General features: G+C 38.6%; 1 protein-coding gene across 3 annotated transcripts in view; it reads right to left on the bottom strand.

Annotated features, from left to right (window-relative positions):
• The window catches only part of SLC4A4 (solute carrier family 4 member 4), a 353,735-nt gene that overhangs the window by 59,353 nt on the left and 270,708 nt on the right, over positions 1-23,674 (bottom strand). For all 3 annotated transcript variants that reach the window (XM_027087718.1, XM_027087719.1, XM_027087720.1), the window contains 2 exons: positions 20,572-20,843; positions 8,046-8,116 (listed from right to left, as the gene is read on the bottom strand). In XM_027087718.1, coding sequence (XP_026943519.1) covers positions 8,046-8,116; positions 20,572-20,843 — 343 coding nt within the window. The remainder of the gene's footprint in view (positions 1-8,045; positions 8,117-20,571; positions 20,844-23,674) is intronic.

Raw genomic sequence — 23,674 nt, 5'->3', positions numbered from 1 at the left:
GTTGGAACACAGAAAAAAGTAACTTCACTTTCCTGTGCAACTACAAATAGGACTTTTTACTTAAATAGCTGCAAAAGAGTACCATGAAGATCACTGTGCTCCTAACTTTGGAAAATGCTCTAAAGTGAATAGTATCCTTCACGTGAAAACCACTCTGTTTACAGTTCAGTAAGTCATGGTGGAAAATGTACAACCAAATAACACTGGTTCCTGAAAGAAGGCAATACTGTGCTGGACACATCCAGCGTAGATGTCAAGTGACATGAAGAAGAAAGAAATCCCTCAATCCGCTGAAATATGTAAAACATTGTGTGTATGTACATTTATCTGGGAAGAGCGACCAAAGATTTCATTAGAACCTCAAAGGAGGCAGTGATGCAAAGAAGCTTCAGAAGTACTGCCTTCGTGTTGTTATAACTGAGATAATTCTGTCCTCCTAATACGACATTCTCTGTGTATTTCAACCACACTCCAATTTTCATTCACTCTAAGAGCAACTTCCTGCTTTCAGATTAACAGTGATTTCTTAATCTCTCAGCAAATGTTCTCCAGTTCAGAGAAAGATTAATCATTTTGTACCTACTTCTTAGTAAACTATTCTACATCCGTACTTACATCCTCAGAGGCATGTTAAACTTAACCATGTTCAAAAACTAACTCCTAATCTTCCTCAAACCTGCTCCCCCTAGGGTCTTGCCCATTTCTGTTAATGGCAACTTTATCCTCCTCGATTCTAAGAACAGAAAACTTGAAGTCATTGTTAATTCTTTTCTTTCTCGCAAGTCACATTATGGTGAAGACTTTATATTAGAATACATCACATCTCACCCATAACTATGGCTAACACTCTTGTTCAAGCGACCATTGTCTCCTCTGAGCTTAATGCAGGAGACTTTTATCTCGCCGCTCTGTCCTTTACTCCTTATAGGTGATTCTCATTTCTCTATGGCTTTGATCTTTATCTCAAAAGTCTATGCACAGGATTTAAGTGATTAAATCAGAACTTTAATAACAAAACAGTTGGGAATATAATCTCAGAAGTCCTCTTTGCCTGTCAGAACTGTCATAGCACATCATCTCTAATTCTCATGATGTTTCTAACCTCCTATTGCAAGCACAGTGTAGCTCCCTTCAATGAGACCATCAGTGTTATAAGGTGCAAATGCTCAGAGAGATGTCCAATGGGTCTGGTGACCTGCATCTAGGAGAGATGTCAAGTTTGGGGACATCGACTAAGGAGTCAGCTGCAAAGAGCTGATCACTGGAGTAATAAAATTTAATAAAACTACAAAGGGAAAGTGTGCTAGAAGAAACGAGTGTAAAACATCTAGGGTACCTGCAATAGAAGTAAAAACACCACAAAAGACTTTGAGAGTGATGGGTAAAAGGAAAAGTACAATCACAGTGTTGAAAATCAAAGGACGAGAAAATAGTAGTATGTGGGGGAGGGTTGATAAGGGTCTAATGTTGCAGAAATGATAACGAGGGATGAAGACTGAACAAAATCCATTGATTTATTTTCATTGTTTTTTTTGTGACTAGAATATTTTTGGTAATTTCTTGAGGGGAGTTCGAATAAGGGAAATGAGTTGAGAAATATGTGAGGATGAAAAACTGAAATGGCAATTCCAGACAATTTTTAAGAAATAAAGTAACAAAAGGAAAGGCTAGAGCATGTGAGCATTACAGGATCAAGGCAAGTTCTTTAGGGCTGGCGAAGACTTTTGAGATGCTTGTGGTGGATGAGAAAGAACCCAGTTATGGGTATGGAAGGAAAAAGGGGGTGCTGGGAAAAACAAGAATGGAGGAAGGAAGGTGAAAGATTAAGATGCAGAGAGAGAAAGGGAGATTGACAAGGATTTGGCCTCTTTTGACAGGATGGGTAAAAGCCAGAAATGACAAATGTATAACGCCTGCAGACCAAAGGGACTGTGTGTCACCAAAAAATAAGAAAGAAGAGCAAAGACAGGGGAAGAATTCAATTTAGGATACAGCAGGCGCCAAAAGAAATGTTTGTTAATTGAATGAATGAAATCACTCATCAAGACACAAATATTTGACATATTTAAGGAAGATATCTATCAGTGTATCTACTCTTTCTATCTGGAGAATAAAACTAAAGTAAAAAAAATGTTCAATTTAGATCATCAGGTAAAATCCAGTATTCCCAGTTACATATGAGTTTCAAATAAACAGTGAATAATATTTTTAGTATAAGTATGTTCTATGTAATATGTAGGACATACTTACACTAAAAAAATTGTTCATTATTTATCTGAAATTCAAATGTAACCGGGACCCTATTTTTTTTTCTAACTCTGGTGATGCTATTTCAGTTAGCTATAGGCTATTTTGAGTAACAAAAGAGAAAGTAGAAAAATGTGGCCAAAAGTAAACAGAAAATGCACTGGGCCCCAATTACACGGCTAACTAAGATAAGCCTTAAGGGAACAATAAAGAAGAATAAAAACAACAACTTTTCAAAGTTTTATTGGAGAAATAAAATATGCCCACTTAAATATTAACTAATAATTCAAGGCATCAAAAGCAAGTGTCTAAATGAATGGTACAGAGATGATTAGATCAGAAGAGGGACTGATTAATTTCACTGAGCACAGGGAAAACAAAAGTTAAACTGCACCTTGAAAAAAGAACTGGTCTTTGTAGAACTCTCATACTCAAAAGGCAGTAGGAAGAAGTGTGGCAGGACAACAAAACTAGAAAGGAATAACAGAGAGAGTAACAAAAGCCAATGAAGAGGGGAATAAAAGTGACAAACTTTGGGTGTATATTTCTTTCTGCATTGGCAGAAACAAAGAGGTAAAGCATTAGATGGAGAGACACCATGAGCAAAGATGCGGATTCGGGGACATATGATGCTTCATTCACTCATCCAGTAAGTCCTTTAGGCACCACTTATTGAATGCTCACCATGAGGAGGAACTCACAGTGAGTGGACCAGAGCAGAGTGTCTGTGTAAATGGGTAGTGAGAAAAAAGGTGCAAAGGAAATGGGACCAAGTTGCTGATGGTCTTAACTGAGGTCAATCTCATGAAAAGAAATTTCCACCTATTTTTATGGATCTCATTTTCTAGAGGATGACCCTATTTGTATTGAGTGAATATGTTTATAAATCTTAAAAGTAAAATGTATACTGAAGGATTAATTTTAAAATTTAAAACACCATAGTAGTCTCCGCAAAGACAAAAGTGGGGGATATATGAGAGGCAGTGGGAAAAATTTTGACAGTCATTGAAGCTAGGTGATGTGTACATATGAGGATTTATTGTACTATTCTATTTTAGTGCATGTTTAAAATTTTCCGTAATATTTTTAAAAGTAGGAACATGTACTCTTTAAAGAGATTTAAGGACAGAATCGTTTTTGCACTTCACTTTCTTAATGAGAGAAAATCACAAGGATGCTATGCACAAGAAGATTAATATGACATTCCATTTCCCATGAAAATGAATGTTAGCTCCTAGAATCACCCTGAAGGTACATCAAATCACAGCACTTTTACTTCCATGTCTGACTGCCAAGCAGTGTTTATGAGACTGTAACAGGCCTTAGGCCTTAGGCCTGTTAACAGCATCTCCATGTAGACTATCATGATATGCTTCATTGGGTAATACAATAAGCAAAAAAATTCAAAAATAAAAATTAAAGAGTCTACATTGCTCTCTTTGAGTATCAACTGGTAAAATATAAGCCTTTAAACACACACACACGTATATTTATATACAAACATATATATAAATGAGGGTAATGCTACAAATAAAAGTCTCAAGGTTAAGTGGTTAATGTACTCATTTAGGACTTTTTCCCTGCAGTGGGTAAGCCAGACTTGCAGTGATCTGCAATCTTACTTTATGGTCTACAGGATGTATGTGAGCTGTGACTGTAGTTATATATACTGTTGTGAAATACCAAAACTAATTGGTTGCTTACTTATGATTAAGATATAGAAAGTTACAGGAGACTGTTAGTTGTCCCAACCTAACAATAAAAGCAAGCAGGATAAGCTATAAAATCATAGTTTAAAAAATTCCACCAGTGAGATGAGGATGCAAAGAAACCTAAATAAACTAAATTCCAAAGTTACAAGACCTTCATAGGAGAGAAGAGATAGATCCATGGCCGCCTCATCCCTGGCGGAGTAGCAGGTGGAAGATAAATGCACTGTAGATGGAGGGATGGAGAAATAAGCCAAATCTTTAATGAATTTTTAATGGTTGCCTATAGTCTGGGGTGACACGTTGGAATTCTGTGGAGTCTCAGGTGTTGACAAAGCCTGTGTCCGTCCGTCCACCCAGCAAACTTTCTAATGGTCTTTGTCAAATGCACATAGTTCAGAAAAGCCTGGAGATTCAACAGAAGAGCTGAGAGAAACCCCTCTTAGACACAGAGTCTCTATCAAATGCAAGAAAGCCACTTTCCTAAGATGGGAAGCAGGGCAGGAGAGCAGAGAGAAAGCCCTCCGTGGCATTCAGCTACTTCTGAAAGGGCTAAGGCATCTGCCCTCTGAAGGTGGCGGGGGCAGGGGGCAGAGCAGTTTGGCAAAGAAAGATCTCCCAAGGCTCAAAAAGCTGGGGCATAAAACAGGAAATAGAGCATTTCATAGCACTTTCTGGGATGATGGAAATGTTCTATATCTTGTTTTGTGTGGTGGTTACATGAGGTAAAAACTTGTCAAAACTCATTGCAATGAGCACATAAGAACTGTGTCTTTTAAGGTATGACTCAATTTAATAAAAAACGAAAACAAAAAGGAATCTAACATGAAAGACAAATACTAACCGATCCATTCTATCACATCTTCAGAAGAGAAGCTTCTGATATTAGATTTTGAAATCTGTTCTCTCCCTCTAAGAGCTGGTAAGTGGAAGCCAGCAAATCTCAACACTAATTGCTTAGATACAGTGTGGATAAGCTGTGGCTGGTCTCAAAGATTTACAGAGCCCTTTTAAAGAGCTGTGTTTTGCAGGCTGAAGTGAGAAATCAATGGGAAAACTGATGAAGGTGAGAAGATTTAAAGACACAATGATTCCAACAATAAATGCAAATAATGGAAAATCTGGCTTTTATCTTGAAGGGTGGTTATTCTTGAGTTCTAACTTCTGTCTAAATGCTCTCATGCCCCGTTTTTCCTGCTGTTTCCCCCAGAAAACAAACCCATACCACAAGGAAGAAGAAAGCTTGTCTTCATACTAATGAAGCTGAAAAGAAAAGACCTTCCTTCCTCTGACAGGATGTTCTTAGGGCCTTGTGAGAGGGCGTCTCATGGGTGCCCAGGGGCTGCATGTCACTCTTACAGCACCTTCTTTCATGATCTAATTATGGCCAAATGAAAAGAAGGAAATAAAGTCCTGCTGACTGTAGGTCTTAGGAAAGGCTCAGGGGAACTGAGCTAGTGTGGCCAAACACACAGAGGACCCAGTAGGTGGTCAGAAGCCGTGGCTTTCAACTTCTTCTCTCCACCAACCTGAGTTTTGGTGCCAAACGGCCCAGTAGAATGATAAGAACACCTAAATAGAATAAAAACAGTACCTAACATTGACTGAGAGACAAGTATGTGTCAGCCACTCTGCGAAGTTTTGCCTATTTATTAATCTGGCTCTTCTAGCATCTTTGAGGGAATACTCTTATCATCACCATTTTATAGATGGGAAGCTGCGAAGGTTCCACAGCCTGTTTTTAAAGTAGTGGGGCACTGTGTTTGCAACCAGTCTGACATGAGAACTAAGTATCTGTAAATCCTTCTACAGGACATGCTATTCTGCTTCCCCAAAGAATGGAAATATGCAGATTTTGGAGTCAGAAGGCCCTGAGTCAAATTCTGGTTTTACTATATACTGGTCATACGGCCTTTGGAAAGTCAGCTAACCTTTATAAGCCTCCGTTTCATCTATAAAATACAGGTAACGTCGTAACTCACACAGGTATTGTGAGGATTATAAACAATTAATGTAAAGAGCCTGGCCCCTAGTAGGTGCTCAATAGTAGGTGCTATAAGTGATGATAATAAATCGTATTACCTCTCTAACACTCATTTTTGGATCACATATATGTGTGTGTGTGTGTTTATGCAAAGTATACGTAAAGGAATAGATACAGAGAGAAAAGGAGAAATAAATAACAGAATAAAAGTGGTCCTTTATAATTACATACACACACATTACATATTTTTCCCTAATTTCTTCTCTCGAGGTGCTGGACATAGCAACTTAACATTTTAATTAAGGGGTGCAACTGATACACACATGAGGGGACTGCTGCCCTGGAGTATAGAGCATTCATAGGAACTAAAAAAGTAAACAATAGTAAACATTCCAATTTGCAAACACTGAAGCATCATGGTGCATTAGCAATAGCACAGGTCGTGGAACCATCCAAACTTCAGTTCAGTCTTTGTTCCACTAACTTATCGCTATGTGACCTAGAGCAAGAAAGGTTATTTACCTTCTGGAGCTTCAGTTGCTCTCACTTATAAAATGGAGATAATTATGCCCAGTAGGTTGTGTTAATGATTACAATACATATTAAGGTTTATAATGATGATAATATGTATAAAACACCTGGTCTCTTGTAGATGCTTTATAAATGGTAGCTAAATTATCATCATTATTGTGCCTTTATGTCCTCTGTCATGGTCGTACCAGAAGTCAACCACAACTTCCATTTGTTTTCCATGAATCTTACAGTGACATCTTATTATAATTACATATCAATTACTAGACTCCCTCCAGGACTTGCCCAAAGACAGGGCTTAAAAAATTCATTAATTTTAAAGCTTTCCTTGATTAGTTACAAAAACAAGTTAGGAAACAATCTCTTTTTAAGTCATTGGAAGTATTTTATTAATTTTTATTGCAAATGAACTTACTGTTTTAATTAGTTACATATATATTTTAAATTTTTAATTAGATTTTAATTAAATTCCTTAAAAGTCTAGAAGGAAGTATTTTTCTCTGTGTTTTAGTCACATCCTTTTAGGCACTAGGCTGGCTGACTGGATTGAAGATTGAAAACTGAACTCTCTTCTATATGTGGCCTTTAAAACATATACATACTCTCTTTCATATACACACTCTCTCTCTCTCTCTCACACACACACACACATACACACACACACGCTCTCAAACATGGAAGAAACAGAGAGGCAAAGTTTGGAGAAAGTCAGAGAAAACAGTAAGGAAAGAAGTCAAGAGAGCCATTGAATATGAAAACAAGAGAGAAACAGGGTCAAGTGAGAGTTGTCCAGGAAAGATACAAAGCATCATCTTTGAAAGGGATGTTGTGGGCACTGATTATATAATATCTGCAGAAGTGTTCTGGTCTCCTGAGAGATGGGCACTCGATCAATACAAAGTATTATGTATGGGTTCTGTCTTTATAACTGAGAGATTGATATTCTTTGGTAAGATTCCATATCCAGTGTAGAAGGAACACAATTACAAGTCTGAAACAGCACTTTCCCCTTTTTCTCTAACACAAAAGTCTTCTTCCAGTGTGCGACCTTCCATGCTAAACAGTTCATTTTTAAAGCTTAGTTCCAGTCTCTTAAAGATCCTTGGTTACAAACCATGGGAAAGGATATCATGTGACAGAGGCACGGTCCTTTCTAAGTGACACGGGAAGTGTCCTGCTACAGTCACCCTCAGTGAAGGGAACACAGCACCATCTGGTAGTCAGAAGAATTCGTAATCGTACTAGAAACAAAGAGAGGATACTACGCTATCACTTTGCAACTTCGCTCACTTTTCCTTGTGAAAATATTTCAAGGTGACAATTAATGGACATAACAGTCAAATTCCTGAGAAGGTTTGAAAAGTATGTTGCACTTTAAGTGCACTTAAGTTTAAAAGAAAAAAGAAAAGGAAAAAAAGCTGACTAGAGTACAGAAAATGTTTTTCTTGTCCCTCTACCATCACTGACTATTAAATATGTGTTCAGACTAGGCTTGCTGAGTGGTGGGAGACATCATTTATGAATATTATTAGAGTGTACAATATGCAAATGATCTGAAATACTAAGCCACTTACTGCGTCAGTAGAAGAAACAGTTGGCAAATCTTCAGGAGCCAATGTGGTATCATTTGACATGGAGATATTAACTGTAAGCAAAAGACCATTTTTTACTGTAAAAATAAAATTAAAGTGACCTATATGCATATTTAGGAATCTAAACAGGCAGGCTTAGGCATTAAAAAAAATGTCTTCAATAACAACATAAAGGCACAATAAGTTTTTCTTTATTATAACTGTATTCACCTTTCACCTACATAAAACAACCAAAAATTTGGACGTCTTTTGTGCTCTAATCTGATAAGAAACAACGACAAATATTTAAGGAGATGATATTGTACTTTGTTTCAGGTTTAAAAACAAAAACCCAACACTTCTGTGTTACTAAAAGGCACTCAATATATTTTGCCTAGTGGAAGAAATGGCTGTTAATAAGTGAGGAAGTTGATCACTGGCTTCACACACAGTCAAATCTCATGAATTGAAGCTTTACTAATTAAGAATCAGCTGATTTTGGAACTTTGGAATTCATATGAGAGTATATCTTTGCAAAATGTGTGAAAACAAAAAAGTGCTAAATAATAAATTATATATAATGTATTATTATAATAAGCATGAATATTTAATCTAATTTTTAAATTATTTTCATACAGTTTGGCATCATTTGTAGATTTATGAAGATGTCACTTGCAGAAGAACCTAGTTTATTTATTAAACCAACCCTCCTCTTTGAAATATTTCATTGCTTCCTTTCTACTTATGAGTCTAAAATTAAAACATAGGATTTAAAAAGTATTCTATAATTACAAGATTTTTCTTTATCGGATAAGCTCTTTTCCTATTATTTGAAGCTTTATGTATTAGAAAATAAATTGTTATGCAGAGACTATCCCTCATTTATGGAAATATTATGAAACAACACTTACCAAGTTTTTGTCTTTGAGGCTCACAAAGTTCATTTAACATCCAAATTGCTACTTATTGTTTGGTTCCAGAGTGCCCCCCAACCCAGCCCCCAAACCTCTAGCCTGTCTTCTTAGTTTGCCATGTTTTAGGTCTCACTTATATAAACTTCTAAGAAGAAACAAACAGGTTTATTTGACTGCTTCAATTTAGAATATAAGATTCCTGAGGGAAGAAGAAAAGGGGCATGGCTTGTTCACTGCTTTTTCCCAGAATCTGCCCAGTCTGGCACTTAACTAACAGGAACTCAAAAATATTTGTTAATTATTCAACCTTAAAAAGAAGAAGGGCTTCCCTGGTGGCACAGTGGTTGAGAGTCCGCCTGCCGATGCAGGGGACACGGGTTCGTGCCCCGGTCCGGGAAGATCCCACATGCTGCGGAGCGGCTGGGCCCGTGAGCCATGGTCACTGAGCCTGCGCATCTGGAGCCTGTGCTCCGCAACGGGAGAGGCCACAACAGTGAGAGGCCAGCGTACCGCAAAAAAAAAAAAGAAGGAAATCCTGCCACTTGCAAAAGCATGGATGAACCTGGAAGACATTATGCTACGTGATATAAGTCAGACATGGAAAGCCAAACACTGCATGCTATCATTTATAGATGGAATCTTAGAAAAAAAAAAAAGTCTGGTGGTTGCCAGGGGTTGGGTGGTGGGGAAAATAGAGAGTCGGTAAAAGGGTACAAATTTTCAGTTGTAAGAGAACTAAGGTCTGAGGATCGAATTATAACATGGTGACTGCAGTTGATAATACTATACCATAGAACTGAAATTTCCTAAGAGAGTAAAACTTAAGTGTTCTCACCAAATAAAACAAAATAAATATGTGAGGTGATGGATATGTTAATTAAATTAGTGGGAATCCCTTCACAATGTATACACATAAGGAGATCATCATGTTGTACGCTTAAAATATAATTTTATTTGTCAATTATACTTCAATAAAGCTGAAAGACAATTGTTTACTGTCAGTAAGAGAAGCTAGGAAAGGGGTCATTCAATGACTACAAATGAATGACAGCAGATAAAGGCGAAAGAATTGAAATAAGGAAAACCAAAGGGGAGAAAATACTTAGCTTCGGTCCTAGTTTTTTGCAATCCATTCTGATCTTTGAAGGCTCTGGAATTGTTAAACTTTTAACCTCTTGCTAGCTGCCGCCAGGGCTTCCCTAATTCATCGGTAAAACAAGCACACGTGCAGACTCTATTTTCTCATTCTTTGTGTTTCATTATAGGTCACAGAAAGAATCAAAATAGGATAAAGGATGCTTGGCCCAAAGAGTAAGACAAAACATAAATCCCTGAAGGAAGAAGATGTTAGTAAATTATTAGTAGTAAAACCTAGAATCTTTTTACTATTTTGTTCTAAAAAGCTTAAAGTACATTTTCTTACATTATTCCGTTTGTTCATTTTACAACATATAAGAGCACAAAACAGGTATACTGCTTTGTTTTGTTTTTTTTACCGGTACGCGGGCCTCTCACTGTTGTGGCCTCTCCCGTTGCGGAGCACAGGCTCCAGACGCGCAGGCTCAGCGGCCATGGCTCACGGGCCCAGCCGCTTCGCGGCATGTGGGATCTTCCCGAACCAGGGCACGAACCCGTGTCCCCTGCATCGGCAGGCGGACTCTCAACCACTGTGCCACCAGGGAAGCCCCAGGTATACTTTTATACCCGTTTTATGTTGGAAGGGACTCTGAGGCAAGATATGCCAGGTTTCTTGCCCAGGATTACAGAGTCAACCAGAAGTAGAGCTGGTACCAAAACCTTGTCCATCATTCTTCCTTTTCCTATCCAATATTTCTATTCATCAAAATCAAGATGATTTATGCAGCCACAGAATTCAAGGTGGGAGATAACGATTCACCAACGTTAGATGATGTGGATCTCTCTACTGTAAATAGAAATGTCTGACCTGTCTAAGCATTTGAAGGAAAACAGCACATGAGAAATCAAAGGCACTATTTAGAGGGTGTCTGGGAAGCTGCCTTTCCTGAGCTAGATTCTTTGATGCAATTTTATGACCTTCCTGTCGTAACAGAGTGAAGGTCTTTTTGCAACACACTTTTCTGCCTAGTGTGAAACAATTAGTGAGGAGGGAGGAGGAAGGTATTCCAGGCTCTTTCCTTGTGAAATGAATGACAGATAATAAAGACCACGAGTTCCAATCTGAACTTTTAGTAACCACTCTCGAGTTCTGGATACATGTCAATTTGCTCATCCAAGTTTCTTTCATCTTTTCAGTATGCCTCTGAGACAAGCTATGCACATTGGCTCTCAAAATCCCAAAAGACCAGTATCAAAACAAAAGTAAGAAGTATATACTTTTCCTACTTATTTTAATAAGTAGCTGCTTCAAGAGAAAGACTTCCAAATAAATATATAAACAAGCACTTCTATAAATAGACATATTGGCAGGATATGGCAGAGCCCATAAATAAGATTAAAAGTAAATTTCTTTAAGCTATAGAAGAGAGAATGATCAATTCCAATTGGAAACTTGATCTACAAGAGCCCTTGGTCACCACTTGGATCCAGACACATACAATGCAAATATTTTGTCAACCAATTGCAGAATGATCTTGTGTATAGAATCTGTAATATCCTTAATTAGGATTCTGGAACGGTGAAATGGAAAAGCCAAAACACACTGCACCCTGTCTCTTCACTATTTGCTTAGCACCATGGCTTATGAAGAAAAGAAACATTTTGCTCTAGGAACCTGGTTAATTTAGAATGAGCCAACTGTCACTGGGACAGCCTGTGTCCCATACTTGGTTTCAGGTAATTTACACAGGTTGATCATTTTACATTCCTTGGATTTTCACGTCTTGATCCTCCTTTCTGTGTATCAAATTCTAGCTGATCCTCTGGAATGGAGGAATGAACACAGTACTAGATGTTTAAAAATGTGTCTGTCATACCGATGGTCAACAGGCATGTGAAAAGAGCTCAACATCACTAATTATTAGAGAAATGCAAATCAAAACTACACTGAGGTACCACCTCACACTGGTCAGAATGGCCATCATTAAAAAGTCTACAAGTAACAAATGCTGGAGAGGGTGTGGAGAAAAGGGAACCTTCCTACACTGTTGGTGGGAGTGTAAATTGGTGCAGCCACTATGCAAAACATTTTGGAGGCTCCTCAAATAGCTAAAAATAAGAGTTGGCATATGACCCTGCAATCCCACTCCTGGGAAAATATCCGGACAAAACTATAATTCAAAAATATACATGCACCCCAATGTTCATTGCAGCACTATTTACAATAGTCAGGACATGGAAAAACCTAAATGTTCATTGATAGATGAATGGATAAAGAAGATGTGGTACAGGGCTTCCCTGGTGGCATAGTGGTTGAGAGTCCGCCTGCCCATGCAGGGGGCGCGGGTTCGTGTCCCAGTCTGGGAAGAACCCACATGCCGTGGAGTGGCTAGGCCCGTGAGCCATGGCCGCTGAGCCTGTGCGTCCGGAGTCTGTGCTCTGCAGCGGGGGAGGCCACAGCAGTGAGAGGCCCGCGTATGGCAAAAAAAAAAAAGGAGATGTGGTACATATATACAATGGAATACTACTCAGCCATAAAAAAGAATGAAATAATGCCATTTGCTGCAGCAAGAATGGACCTAAAGATTATCATACTAAATGAAGTAAGTCAGAAAGAGAAAAGACAAATACCATATGATATCACTTATATGTGGAATCTAAAATATGACACAAATTAACTTACTTATGAAACAGAAACAGACACAGAGAACAGACTTGTGGTTGAGAAGGGAGAGGGGGAGTGGGGGAGGGAAGGCTCAGGAGTTTGGGATTAGCAGATGCAAACTATTATATAGAGAATGGATAAGCAACAAGGTCCAACTGTATAGCACAGGGAACTATACTCAATATCCATAATGGAAAAGAATATGAAAAAGAATGTATATATATGTATAACAGAACCACTTTGCTGTACAGGAGAAATTAACACAACATTGTAAATCAATTGTCAATAAAATAAATACTAAAAAAAGAAAAAAATGTGTCTGTGACTTTTCCACCTTAAGCTGGCTTTTAGTCTTTGTGTTTAATGAGAGATCTAGAGAAAGAACAAGCTGCAGGAGCTACGAGGAGAAAAAGGAGGTGATATACACACATCAATGATATAAACCTCCTATGTAGAGCATATCAACTGTACTGTTTAAGGCTGTTCTTCTTTATCCTCTAGTGACCTGGCACCAGGAACTACCCCATGAATCCTCCGCTTTACACGTTAGCAGAAATGGTACCATCAGAAATAGGCACCAAAGCTCACTTGAGGCTAACAGGTCAAGTAGAAGCAACAACCGGCCAACGAGGCAGATTTGCCTGCTCTGAAGCACCATCACCTCACAGTATAGAGAAAGGAGTCCCAGGAGAACTGCGCTGGAATGCTGGCTGCTCCACCTTCTGAAGCACAGTGGCCCCAACTCCCTTGCCACATAAACTTGAGAACATTACCTCACTCCTCTTGACCACAGGTTCCGCAATGGTGAGATTGGATTTGACAGCATCCACCTCATAAGGTTACCGTGCAGATTAAATAAGGCAATATAGGCAAAACTGCTAGCACAGTGCCCAGTACCAGGTAAACTCTAAATAAATATAGCTAAGATTACTATTAGCTTCACCACCCAAAGATACATATATATTATTAAAATATTATATATATTAAAATATAGTTTATTAAAATCCAGTAGTAAACTGTCTGGCATTTGGATGGTGCTTAATAAATGTTAGTCAAATCTGAATTTATACCTTCAACATAGCTTCTTAGGGTGGAACTGATTAACCTGCTCTGAATAAGAAAAAATTTAAGAGTATTCTCCATGATAATAAACCTTTAATGTTTTATTCCCTTCTATGTAAGCAACATCTTAAGGCAACTAAGTAACTGGAAAATAAATACAGAATAAAATTTAGAGTGTCTGGCCTGCATGGTCATGTCAGATGTATTTAAGGATTCTGGATAACTTGAGCACACGAGTGTCTCTTGATAAAGTCAAATATTTATGCTTTAAGTTTCCAGATCAATAAAAGGACAAAAATGGCTTTTGTAGGGATGACAAAGTGAAGGAGGAAAACTTTGGAAGAAGTAGCTCTTGGGAAATTACCTGCCACGATCTCAGCCTTAAGTCTTAAAACAAGCAAAATTAATAGGAAGTTTTTACTCACTATTTCTTGTTATTATCCTTTTTGTTTTCCTAAGTATGTTTACCAAAACTTCATGCTTGAGATTTCCACTGTCATTAGACAAGTTCAAGGTAAGATGTTCTTTAATCCGTGAACACTCTATTCACATGCTCACCTATGATGCTGCACTGGAGCTGAGCTACTATCTGGTAATAAGCTGGATATATTTAGCCACTACTTTCACAAAAACTTCTCTTCTATACCCACCCATCATTACACTTAGGATGTGCATAGACATTATTCTCGGGGACATTTTCCAAATCTGGGTTTTATTCAAACCCAAAGCTAGAGAATTACCCAGGTCTGGTAATTATCCAGATACACTGCTTCTCCTTTTCTGATTCCTGCAAGCTTTATACAGAAACTGCTAAAACATAGGTTAGGTCAATAAAAGGAAACTAAAATGATGGGTCTTTCAAATATCCATGGTTATCTCAAAAGACCATGTTACCATGAATGACAAAATGTCAGCTGCGCTGGTAAAGTATCTTGGCAAACGCAAGCCTAAGCAGTGCTACAGCAGAAGGCCTTGCACCTCCTGTTCAACCCTCGGTCTATGACTTAAACCCACTGTATAAGCAAAAGAGGGAATGACAAAATAAAAATAAAACTGCATAGAATATGATGCAGGTCATGGAAGATGAATTAGGGTTATCTTTTATGTCCTAATTTTCTTTTAATGGGCTAATTATGAAGCACATATTGACTATAATATGGGACCACAGGAGACACGATCCAGCAGTTCTTTTTAATGGTTATGACATACTGGTGCATAGAATTTATTAAGATAATAGAAAAATTATATACAAAAAAAAGGTAACGAAATTTCACTCTAGTGATGATAGTTTTAAAGCATTTGGAAGCCTCCTCATGCTGTAAATATAACCAAGGTGTGGAAATGGAAGCCATGCTTACTTCCAATCACTTGCCTTGGTCTGACAGTTTCATGCCAGGAAAAAGGCCATGTTTTACTTAGAGATACTACAGTGATGCACTCGGTGCCTGAGAAAGGCTTTATTCTTCTTAATCATTCATCCATTACTAAGCATGTTCTCCCTGGAACAGTCAACACTGAATCGATAAGATATACCCCTGCTGTTAAGAGTATAGTGTCTATCCCCTTGAGGCAATTTTCCTTGCTTTTCTAATGTGTTTATCATATTTAGCAAGCCTTTTTCCCCTCCAGATACAAAACCAACACCTGGTCAGAAAATTTATTCTGACCCTTTCCAAAATATTAACAATGCCCTTGAGTGTATAGTCACTGCAACCCTGACATATTAGGCAAATGAACAAAGGTACTAGGGTAGAAATTTACTTATAAAGTCTAGGTCAAATGAATTTCTGACCTTATTCATTCAAAAAGTAATTAACACTAATTAAAAAGCAACTCACTTTATAAAAAGCAGTGTGTATATATGTGTGTACGTATGTGTACATGCATGTGTAAGTGTGTAGTGTGTGTTCTGCTTCATTGCAAGTAGCACAATTCTTAAAAAGCAATGAACTGCACCCTCAAATTTTTGTTGATAGCAGAAGGGGAAGAAGAAAAGGCAGGAGAAGGAAGAGAAGGAGAGGGGGAAAGAGAAGGAGGAAAGTCTACGTCCTGTTCCCTATTTACAGAATTCTAGCATTAATGTTTTTTTTTCCTGTGGTACGCGGGTATCTCACTGCTGCGGCCTCTCCCATTGCAGAGCACAGGCTCCGGACGTGCAGGCTCAGTGGCCATGGCTCACGGGCCCAGCCACTCTGTGGCATGTGGGATCTTCCCGGACCGGGGCACGAACCCACGTCCCCTGCATCAGCAGGCGGACTCTCAACCACTGTGCCACCAGGGAAGCCTGCATTAATGTTTTTGAATGAATTACGTAGATAGACTCTTCTTAGAAGAACTAGGTATCTCACCTCTGGGACTTTAAAGCCTTTTTCTACATGACTGTGTACAGTGTACAACACTTTTGTAGTCTTGAGATTCAGGGGTATAGTATTAAATGATCTAACTATGATACACTGAACTCCTTAACATTTTCCCTTTAAATACCACTTCAATGTTTCATATTTATCTACAACAGTACCTTAGTTTTTGCTTGTTTGTTGGTAAGCTTACAGTGAAGCCTAGTCAATATCTTTTCCTAGGAAAATTTAAAATTTAAATTGAATTTTAAAATGGAAATTTAAATTTAACTTCCGTTTCTAGGGAAGTTAAACGTGTGAACCCCTTTAAAAGAATACAACTAAAAGATTTAACTGCTGGGGCATCTTTTGTGGGACAGTGAGAAATGAGAGAAGCAACGAATTTTTACTATTAGGTGCCAAACAATTTTACATATCCTATTTCATTTACTCCTTAGAGTAACCTCTAAGAGTAGGTACAATTACTAACCCAGCTCACAGATTATAAAACAATGACATTAGGAAATCAGCCTGGCCCAAGGTCACACTGCTAACTAGAGCTAAAATTCAAACTCAGTTTCCTTTACTCCAAAGAATTTATGGTTTATATTTTATCACACTAACAGTTTTCTGAATTGGGATGTTGGTGATGAATGAAATATTGTGAATTGTCCTTCAACTGGATATTGTTCAGTTTTCATTCTGGGCTTTTGAACTGAATCATCTTCTTTCCTATATACCCTCTGCTATGTAACCATCAAGGCATAGTGGGAAATAGAACATCTATTACCTCTATTAATACATTAATTAATAACTATCCTATTTCCAGGAAAAGAGAATGCTAGCACAAAAACCAGGTGCTAATAAGAACCTGACTGATATGTCAAATTTCATGGCTAACTTTCCTAGCAATTGCAACTGAGCTTCCTTAGTTCTTCAATAAATGAGAACCTGGGTGTATGACGGGTTACTGAGCAGCAGATGGGGGCAGGAGGAAGGGACGAAAAGGTGCATTAAGAAAAGGAAACTCAGGAGATGATGAAGTTTTATGAAAGCAAGTAAGAACAAGAAAGGTCAGGAAGGGGGGAAGAAGAGTTGTCTTCACAAAGCACCAAAAAAGCCACAATATTATTGTGGCCATGGATATAGTTTTCTTAGAGATTAAGTGACCCCTATTTCCTTTCCTGTAAAATCATTCCTCAGTTTGCAGGATCACAACTCCATCTGCGCAGTTGCTGGTTCATCCTTACATACTGTCCCAGTGTTGAAAAACAAGTCATCCGCCAGTTTAAATATTATTGGCTCATTGATTGAATTCTTTTACTAGGAGTGCATGTTGCGATGAAAGACCAGTCTTTTATTGTTTTTAGAACACTTACTCTAGCTGTATATACAACTGTATTATTCTCTCACTATTGGTTTTCAGTTTGTTGTCATGAAGAACTAAATTTATGGTGGGTCTATGCAGTCTTCTATCAAAAAGTATTAAGGTTATGGGAGAAATACATGATCATTCATCTTAAAAAGGGTTTTGTAAAACATGAGATTGTCCTGAAAATGCAAATAACCATTTGCCTTTTTCCATACCAGAAACAGATCTCATCTCCATGGATTAAATAATCGCTCACATTCACGTACATATCTTCCATGAGTGCCACTCGTCTGAACGACTCTAAAACTAAAGGGTGCAACCAACCGTCTTGCTGCAGAATGAGCCAGTTGCCCAACAACATTTGCTTAGAATGGAGGATGATGAAGACTGGTTTGCTTGTCCTGTCATTCATACTTATGAACCCTAAATTTTAATAAATAACAACAGCAATAATAATGGTTGTTATATGGTTAACATTTAATTACTTACTAGAAACTGTCCTAAATGCTTTGTCTGTAAGACCTCATTTTTTTCTTCAAAACAATTCTTTAAGGAAGATACTATTATTAACCCCGTTTTATAGGTAAGGAAGATGAGGCAAAGTTTCCTTGGGTAAAGGAACTTGCCCAAAGTCACGCACTGGGCATTAGCCAAGAGGGACTTGAATACAAGATTTTCTGACTTCAAAGCCCTGCTACGCTGCTTTATTGGTAACCCCTAGAGTTAGTGGAATGGTCAGAATCCTTCCAAGACAGCTCCTAGCTATTTAGGACAGACTTTTTATACAACCTAGGGAAAACAGGTCAAAGGAAAAGTTATCTATCACCCCCTCAGCCAGCACTTGCTATGCATGGGTAAAATCGGTTCAAGCCTCAATATCACTTTCTCAAGAAAACAGAAATCCTTCTTGGAAGGAAAATCACATGTAAAATTTTTGTTGTACTTTTCACAATGAAAACGCATTCAGATATGTCTTCCCTGGTTTCAAATTACCTTCTCTGCCAGCATCCAATTAAAACAATGAATGCAAGTTGCCAATAGCCTCAGGTAGGCGTGGGGCTGACACTAGGGAGATCTTTGTGACAGGTGTGCTGACAAAGTCCTCATTTGGTTCATGAACACTTTAAACCTCCAAACAGCTGGTAGTATATTTTTTCCTCTAGAAAGTCTTAACGTATGATTACTCAGAATGCCCAAGAAGTCAGCACACAGACTTTTCCACAAATAAATATATAGATAGATAGAAACAAATAAATAAAAAGGAAAGTTCAAAATCCCACAATTAAATATGTCGGTGATACGATATTTTGAATGTGTGTAGTTTGGACTTCCCCCGCAACGTCCAGGATGCACGGTTAGAGGGAGTTTTACCCCCTTCTCTCCCAGGAAGAGTTCTAGGAGTTGTGTAACGGCAACACATTTTCTGCGTCTCTCTGGGAAGGATATTTAATTGGTTCTAATCATATCTGTCATGTATTAAGTGCTTACTCTTTTCCAAACACTTCTTAAATTTTGAAATATTTCTAATCAGTACACATCTTAACAATAATACGTCTTTATATCTACGGCAACCATGTTGCCTGAATCTTCAAATTTCCACTTTTTACCTGTCTCCGCTTGCTTTTAATAAGCATGGGATTTATTTTAATGTGAGCTGATTTTCCTTAAGCAAGACAAAAAGAATCCATAAGCGCAAAACCCAACAATGCCCTATCTTTTCACCAGTGTCACTGACTGACCCATTTTTAGGGAGATACTGTTCTCTTTCCTCTCACCTCTCAAGATGCATATGGGTCTTATAAGACTTCTCCACCAAAGTGGCAGAGAAGGTGGCAGATATACCAGCAAAATAGCCAGGAGTCATCTGACACAGCCTGCACAAGCATTAAAATTCTTCATAGTTCTTGTTGAGCTTTTGAATTAAGCATCTTGCATTCTAGTCTATAACAAAACCATGTTTGTTTTACTGTAAACGGTAAGTGGTTTTTCCTTAGAATGTATAGATAAATGGCTGTTACATGAATGTGCCCTATGTTTAAGCCCAGGTTTACACAGCCCTCAATACGCTGCTGTGCTTCTGGTGCTACAAGACCTTAGTCAAAAAGTATATCAATTTTTATTTTAAGGGACGATGACCTGTAGCTAATGTTACAACTAGGGATCATGAGCACTATTAGCATTTAATTGTCTGACACAAATGTCTACCCCTCATTCTACCAAAGCAGATGTAAAGCAACTTTCCCCAAAGTAAATCTTTTTTTCCCCAAATGCCTTCCATATTATAAAGTGATAATGAATTACTCCAAGAAAAAATTCCAAAGACCAAATTGAGCACTGTTCTGTGACAAGGTTCTGAGGCTGACTCAGGTTTAGCAGGATGGATGTTAAAGTGCTAAGATGTATAGAATCATACTCCTTACCAACAAGTTAATTTTATGTCTTTCCTAACCCTAGAATATAAATCTTCTCCAAGAACATAATATTCCTTCTTTTATTTCTTTCTTTTGTTTCTTCCTTTCCTTTCCTTTCTTATTTACGTTGTCTAGCCCAGATGAACCATAAAGCTCTACTTTATCACTAGGTGGCTCTAGTCTGAATTTCTTTCTTAATTTCATGCTTCAAATTATATAAAGTGAATTAGTATCTTGCTTCTTCTATAAGTTTAAGATAATCTATTTAGAATTTACTTAAGGAAGAGATCCCTCCAGCAATAAAGAAGCAGCAAAATAAGGAACAGAAGTTCAGAGGACTAGGTTGGTATGGTCCTTAATATGTTATATAGATAGCTGGTTTCCTCACCTATCAGAGAAGATCAAGAATAACGTACACAAAATTTCCTTGCAAATACTGTAGCTTGAGTTAGTTTCAAAGCACTGAGCTAATTATGTTCACATTCCAGAGCTCCTGATTTCACTTCCTGGTTGAATCACATGGCTAAGATACCTCAGGCGATGACACTATAAATTCAGCAGGATGATTTCTCAGAGAAAATAAAACCCTTTCCTGAGGATCGGGATACCGTGTTGAAAGTTTGCATGCATGGAGCCTACGGCTTCCTCCAAACACAGGGTAAGCAGAAATACCATAAGCATGCTGTCCTCACCTGGGTTGGGAGGCATACAAACACAGGAAAATTGAGTATTGTAGCCCACTTTGAAGTTGGAGTTGATGGGGTAGTAATCAGCTAGCTTGATCATCTTCTTGAAAGCATCATAGATAAAGATGAAACTAATCAGAGAAGAGAAGCCCTCTTCAGTGAAGCGAGTGAAGTACTGAACCAAGAAGCTGGCATCAGTGGCCACCAAAATGAGACACATGAAGGCTGACCACAGGCCAATCCAAAGGCGAAACTCCAAGTAGTCAAAATTATGGTCCCTGGAAAGAAGGCAGAAAGGCATTTAGACTCCTCCTCCAAGGAACACAAAGAATAACACAAAACTACCAAATGACTATAGAATGATTGTTAAAAATACAAGATCTCTTTTAGCCACTATATATAAAGCTCATTCTTGATTTTATCCAGAAAGTATTACCTTTAAGGATTTGGTCTAGTGACATTAGGCTACCACTAAGAAATAATTCCAGAAGTTTGAGAAAAGTACATCAAAAGTAGTCATAACATTTGAATGTAAATAACTCATTAATTTTCTTCTTGTATTCATCCTTTTATCATTATACAGTATCCTTTTTTACCTTTCTTTATGGCCTTTGTTTTAAAGTCTATTTTGTCTGATATGAGTATAGTGACCTCTGCTTTCTTGTCATTTCTGTTTGCATGAAATATCTTTTTCCATCCCCTCATTTAATTTTCTCATTCAAAACAGACAATCCCTGCCTTTAAAGAATTTACAGAATAAACAATTTGAAAGCATAACACTGGTACCCAGCATGTGCTCAATAAATATTTGTGGGCTTTCTGCTTAAGGACGATGCTAAGATAAATATGTTCTCTGTCCCCAAGTCATCGAAGTCTACTGAGGAAGACAAACTGATAAACATAATCACACTATAAAATACTAAGTGACACCTAAAGTTCCCACAGAGTGTCACAGAAGAAGGAGTAACTAATTCGGGCTGGCGTGGGTTGGGGGACAGATAAAGTTGCAGAAAAAACTCAAGGTATTTAAGGATAAGCGGGAACTTTCTGGATAGACCAGGGAGGGCCAAGCCAGGAAGAGGCAAGAGTACTCAAAAAGGCAAATGGCATGAAACTGTGTGCAATGCTCCCTGTGGACCAAGTGCCACCAACACAGGGAGATGGGATCAGATATGTAGGCTGTAGTTAGATCAAGAGAGGCTGCATTGCCATGTTACCACTAGACACTACCACTCCTCTTGAAGCTCGCTCACAGGCATGATAACCTTCTGCTGAAGCTGTGTGTGAAGCACAGTTTTAGAATAGGTTGCCTCCATCTAAGTGGGCCATTTTTTTTCAATGTCCTTTCCATTTCTTACAAGTAAATTAGTTTAAGATTCACATTTAGGAAAAGATGGGTCAAGTGTTGACATTTTACCATTTCATATTGATTCTTTCAAAATTATGTGGAGAGTGTTTTAAAATAGTTTTTTTCCTCATCATTTGCAATGCAAAAGCAGTTACTGGTAATCTCATTTCTTGTGTGAGAAAAAAATAAATCAGGGATCATGCATACTTGAAGCTCGATGGCCTTGCTTTTAGACAATGAGTTTCTGATAACTGACAGCCACATGTTTTAATACTTTCCCAAAGACATCGTATCAACACTTTCATCATCAACATCCCAGCCTGGGCCACCAAGAAGTCTTTGATTGATTCTTATTAAGAACCTCCTTACTGGGCTTCCCTGGTGGCGCAGTGGTTGAGAGTCCGCCTGCCAATGCAGGGGACACGGGTTCGTGCCCTGATCTGGGAAGATCCCACATGCCGCAGAGCGGCTGGGCCCGTGAGCCATGGCCGCTGAGCCTGCGCGTCCAGAACCTGTGCTCCGCAACGGGAGAGGCCACAACAGTGAGAGGCCCGCATACCGCAAAAAAAAAAAAAAAAAGAACCTCCTTACTAATATCCATGCTTGTCCTGCTCAAAGCCATTTTCCACATCACAGCCAAAATGACCTTTTCAAATGTAAATCAAATGTCCCAGTTTAAAATCTTTTGGTGGCTTCTCCCTGCTCTTAGAATAAAATTCAAATTCTCTACCTAGCACAGTGCCCGGAGCATAGAAGGGTTCCAATAAAGAGTTGGTAGATGAATTAAGCCATGCCTGCAGGTTACGACTTGACAGGGACAGTTACAGTACTGTCATTGGCTGATGAGCCATCACAGGTAACCAGACGATGACCAACTAAAAATTTTACTAAGTATTAGAATTAAATTTGCTTAGAGTTCATGTGTCAACTTGACTAGGCCATAAGGTGCCCAGATATTGGGTCATACATTATTCTGGATGTTTAAGGGTGGTTTTGATAAGATTAACATTTAAATTGGTAGACTTGAGTAAAGCAGATTGTTTTCCATAATGAGGGTGGGCCTCATCCAGTCAGTTCTTCAACTGAATAGAACAAAAAGACCAGCTTCCTTCAAGCAAGAGAGGACTCTCCAGCAGGCAGACTGCTTTTGGACTTGATTTGTAGCAAAGGCTCTTCAAGCAGACAGCCTTGGAACTTGAACTGGAACATCAGTTCTCCTGGGTCTCCAGGCTCTGGGTCACCCTGCAGGTTTTGGACTTGCCAGCCCTCTATAACTGTGTGACCCAATTCTTTATAATAAATCTCTTATATATGTATACACACATCCTATTGGTTCTGTTTCTCTGGAGAATCCTGACTAATCGCCAACTGGTCAAGTATGCCTCATTTTATAGATGAAGACACCAAGGCCAATGGAAACTAAGTCATTTATCCAATGCCAAGGCTTTTTTTTTTTTTTTTCCCCGGTACGCGGGCCTCTCACTGTTGTGGCCTCTCCCGCTGCGGAGCACAGGCTCCGGACGCGCAGGCTCAGCGGCCATGGCTCACAGGCCCAGCCGCTCCGCGGCATGTGGGATCTTCCCGGACCGGGGCACAAACCCGTGTCCCCTGCATGGGCAGGCGGACCCTCAACCACTGCGCCACCAGGGAAGCCCAATGCCAAGGCTTTAATGGCAGAGCTGGACCAGAAACCAAATCTCTGTACTCTTGGACTGCTCCTTTTAAAAATTCCAGCACGGTTCCTCCTGTCCAATTTATATT

The sequence above is a fragment of the Aethalodelphis obliquidens genome, unplaced genomic scaffold (genome assembly GCF_003676395.1).
Source record: "Aethalodelphis obliquidens isolate GAN/ISIS:26980383/991018 unplaced genomic scaffold, ASM367639v1 scaffold59, whole genome shotgun sequence".
NCBI classification, from domain to species: Eukaryota; Metazoa; Chordata; class Mammalia; order Artiodactyla; family Delphinidae; genus Aethalodelphis; species Aethalodelphis obliquidens.
This window is presented reverse-complemented; position numbering and strand designations above follow the sequence as displayed.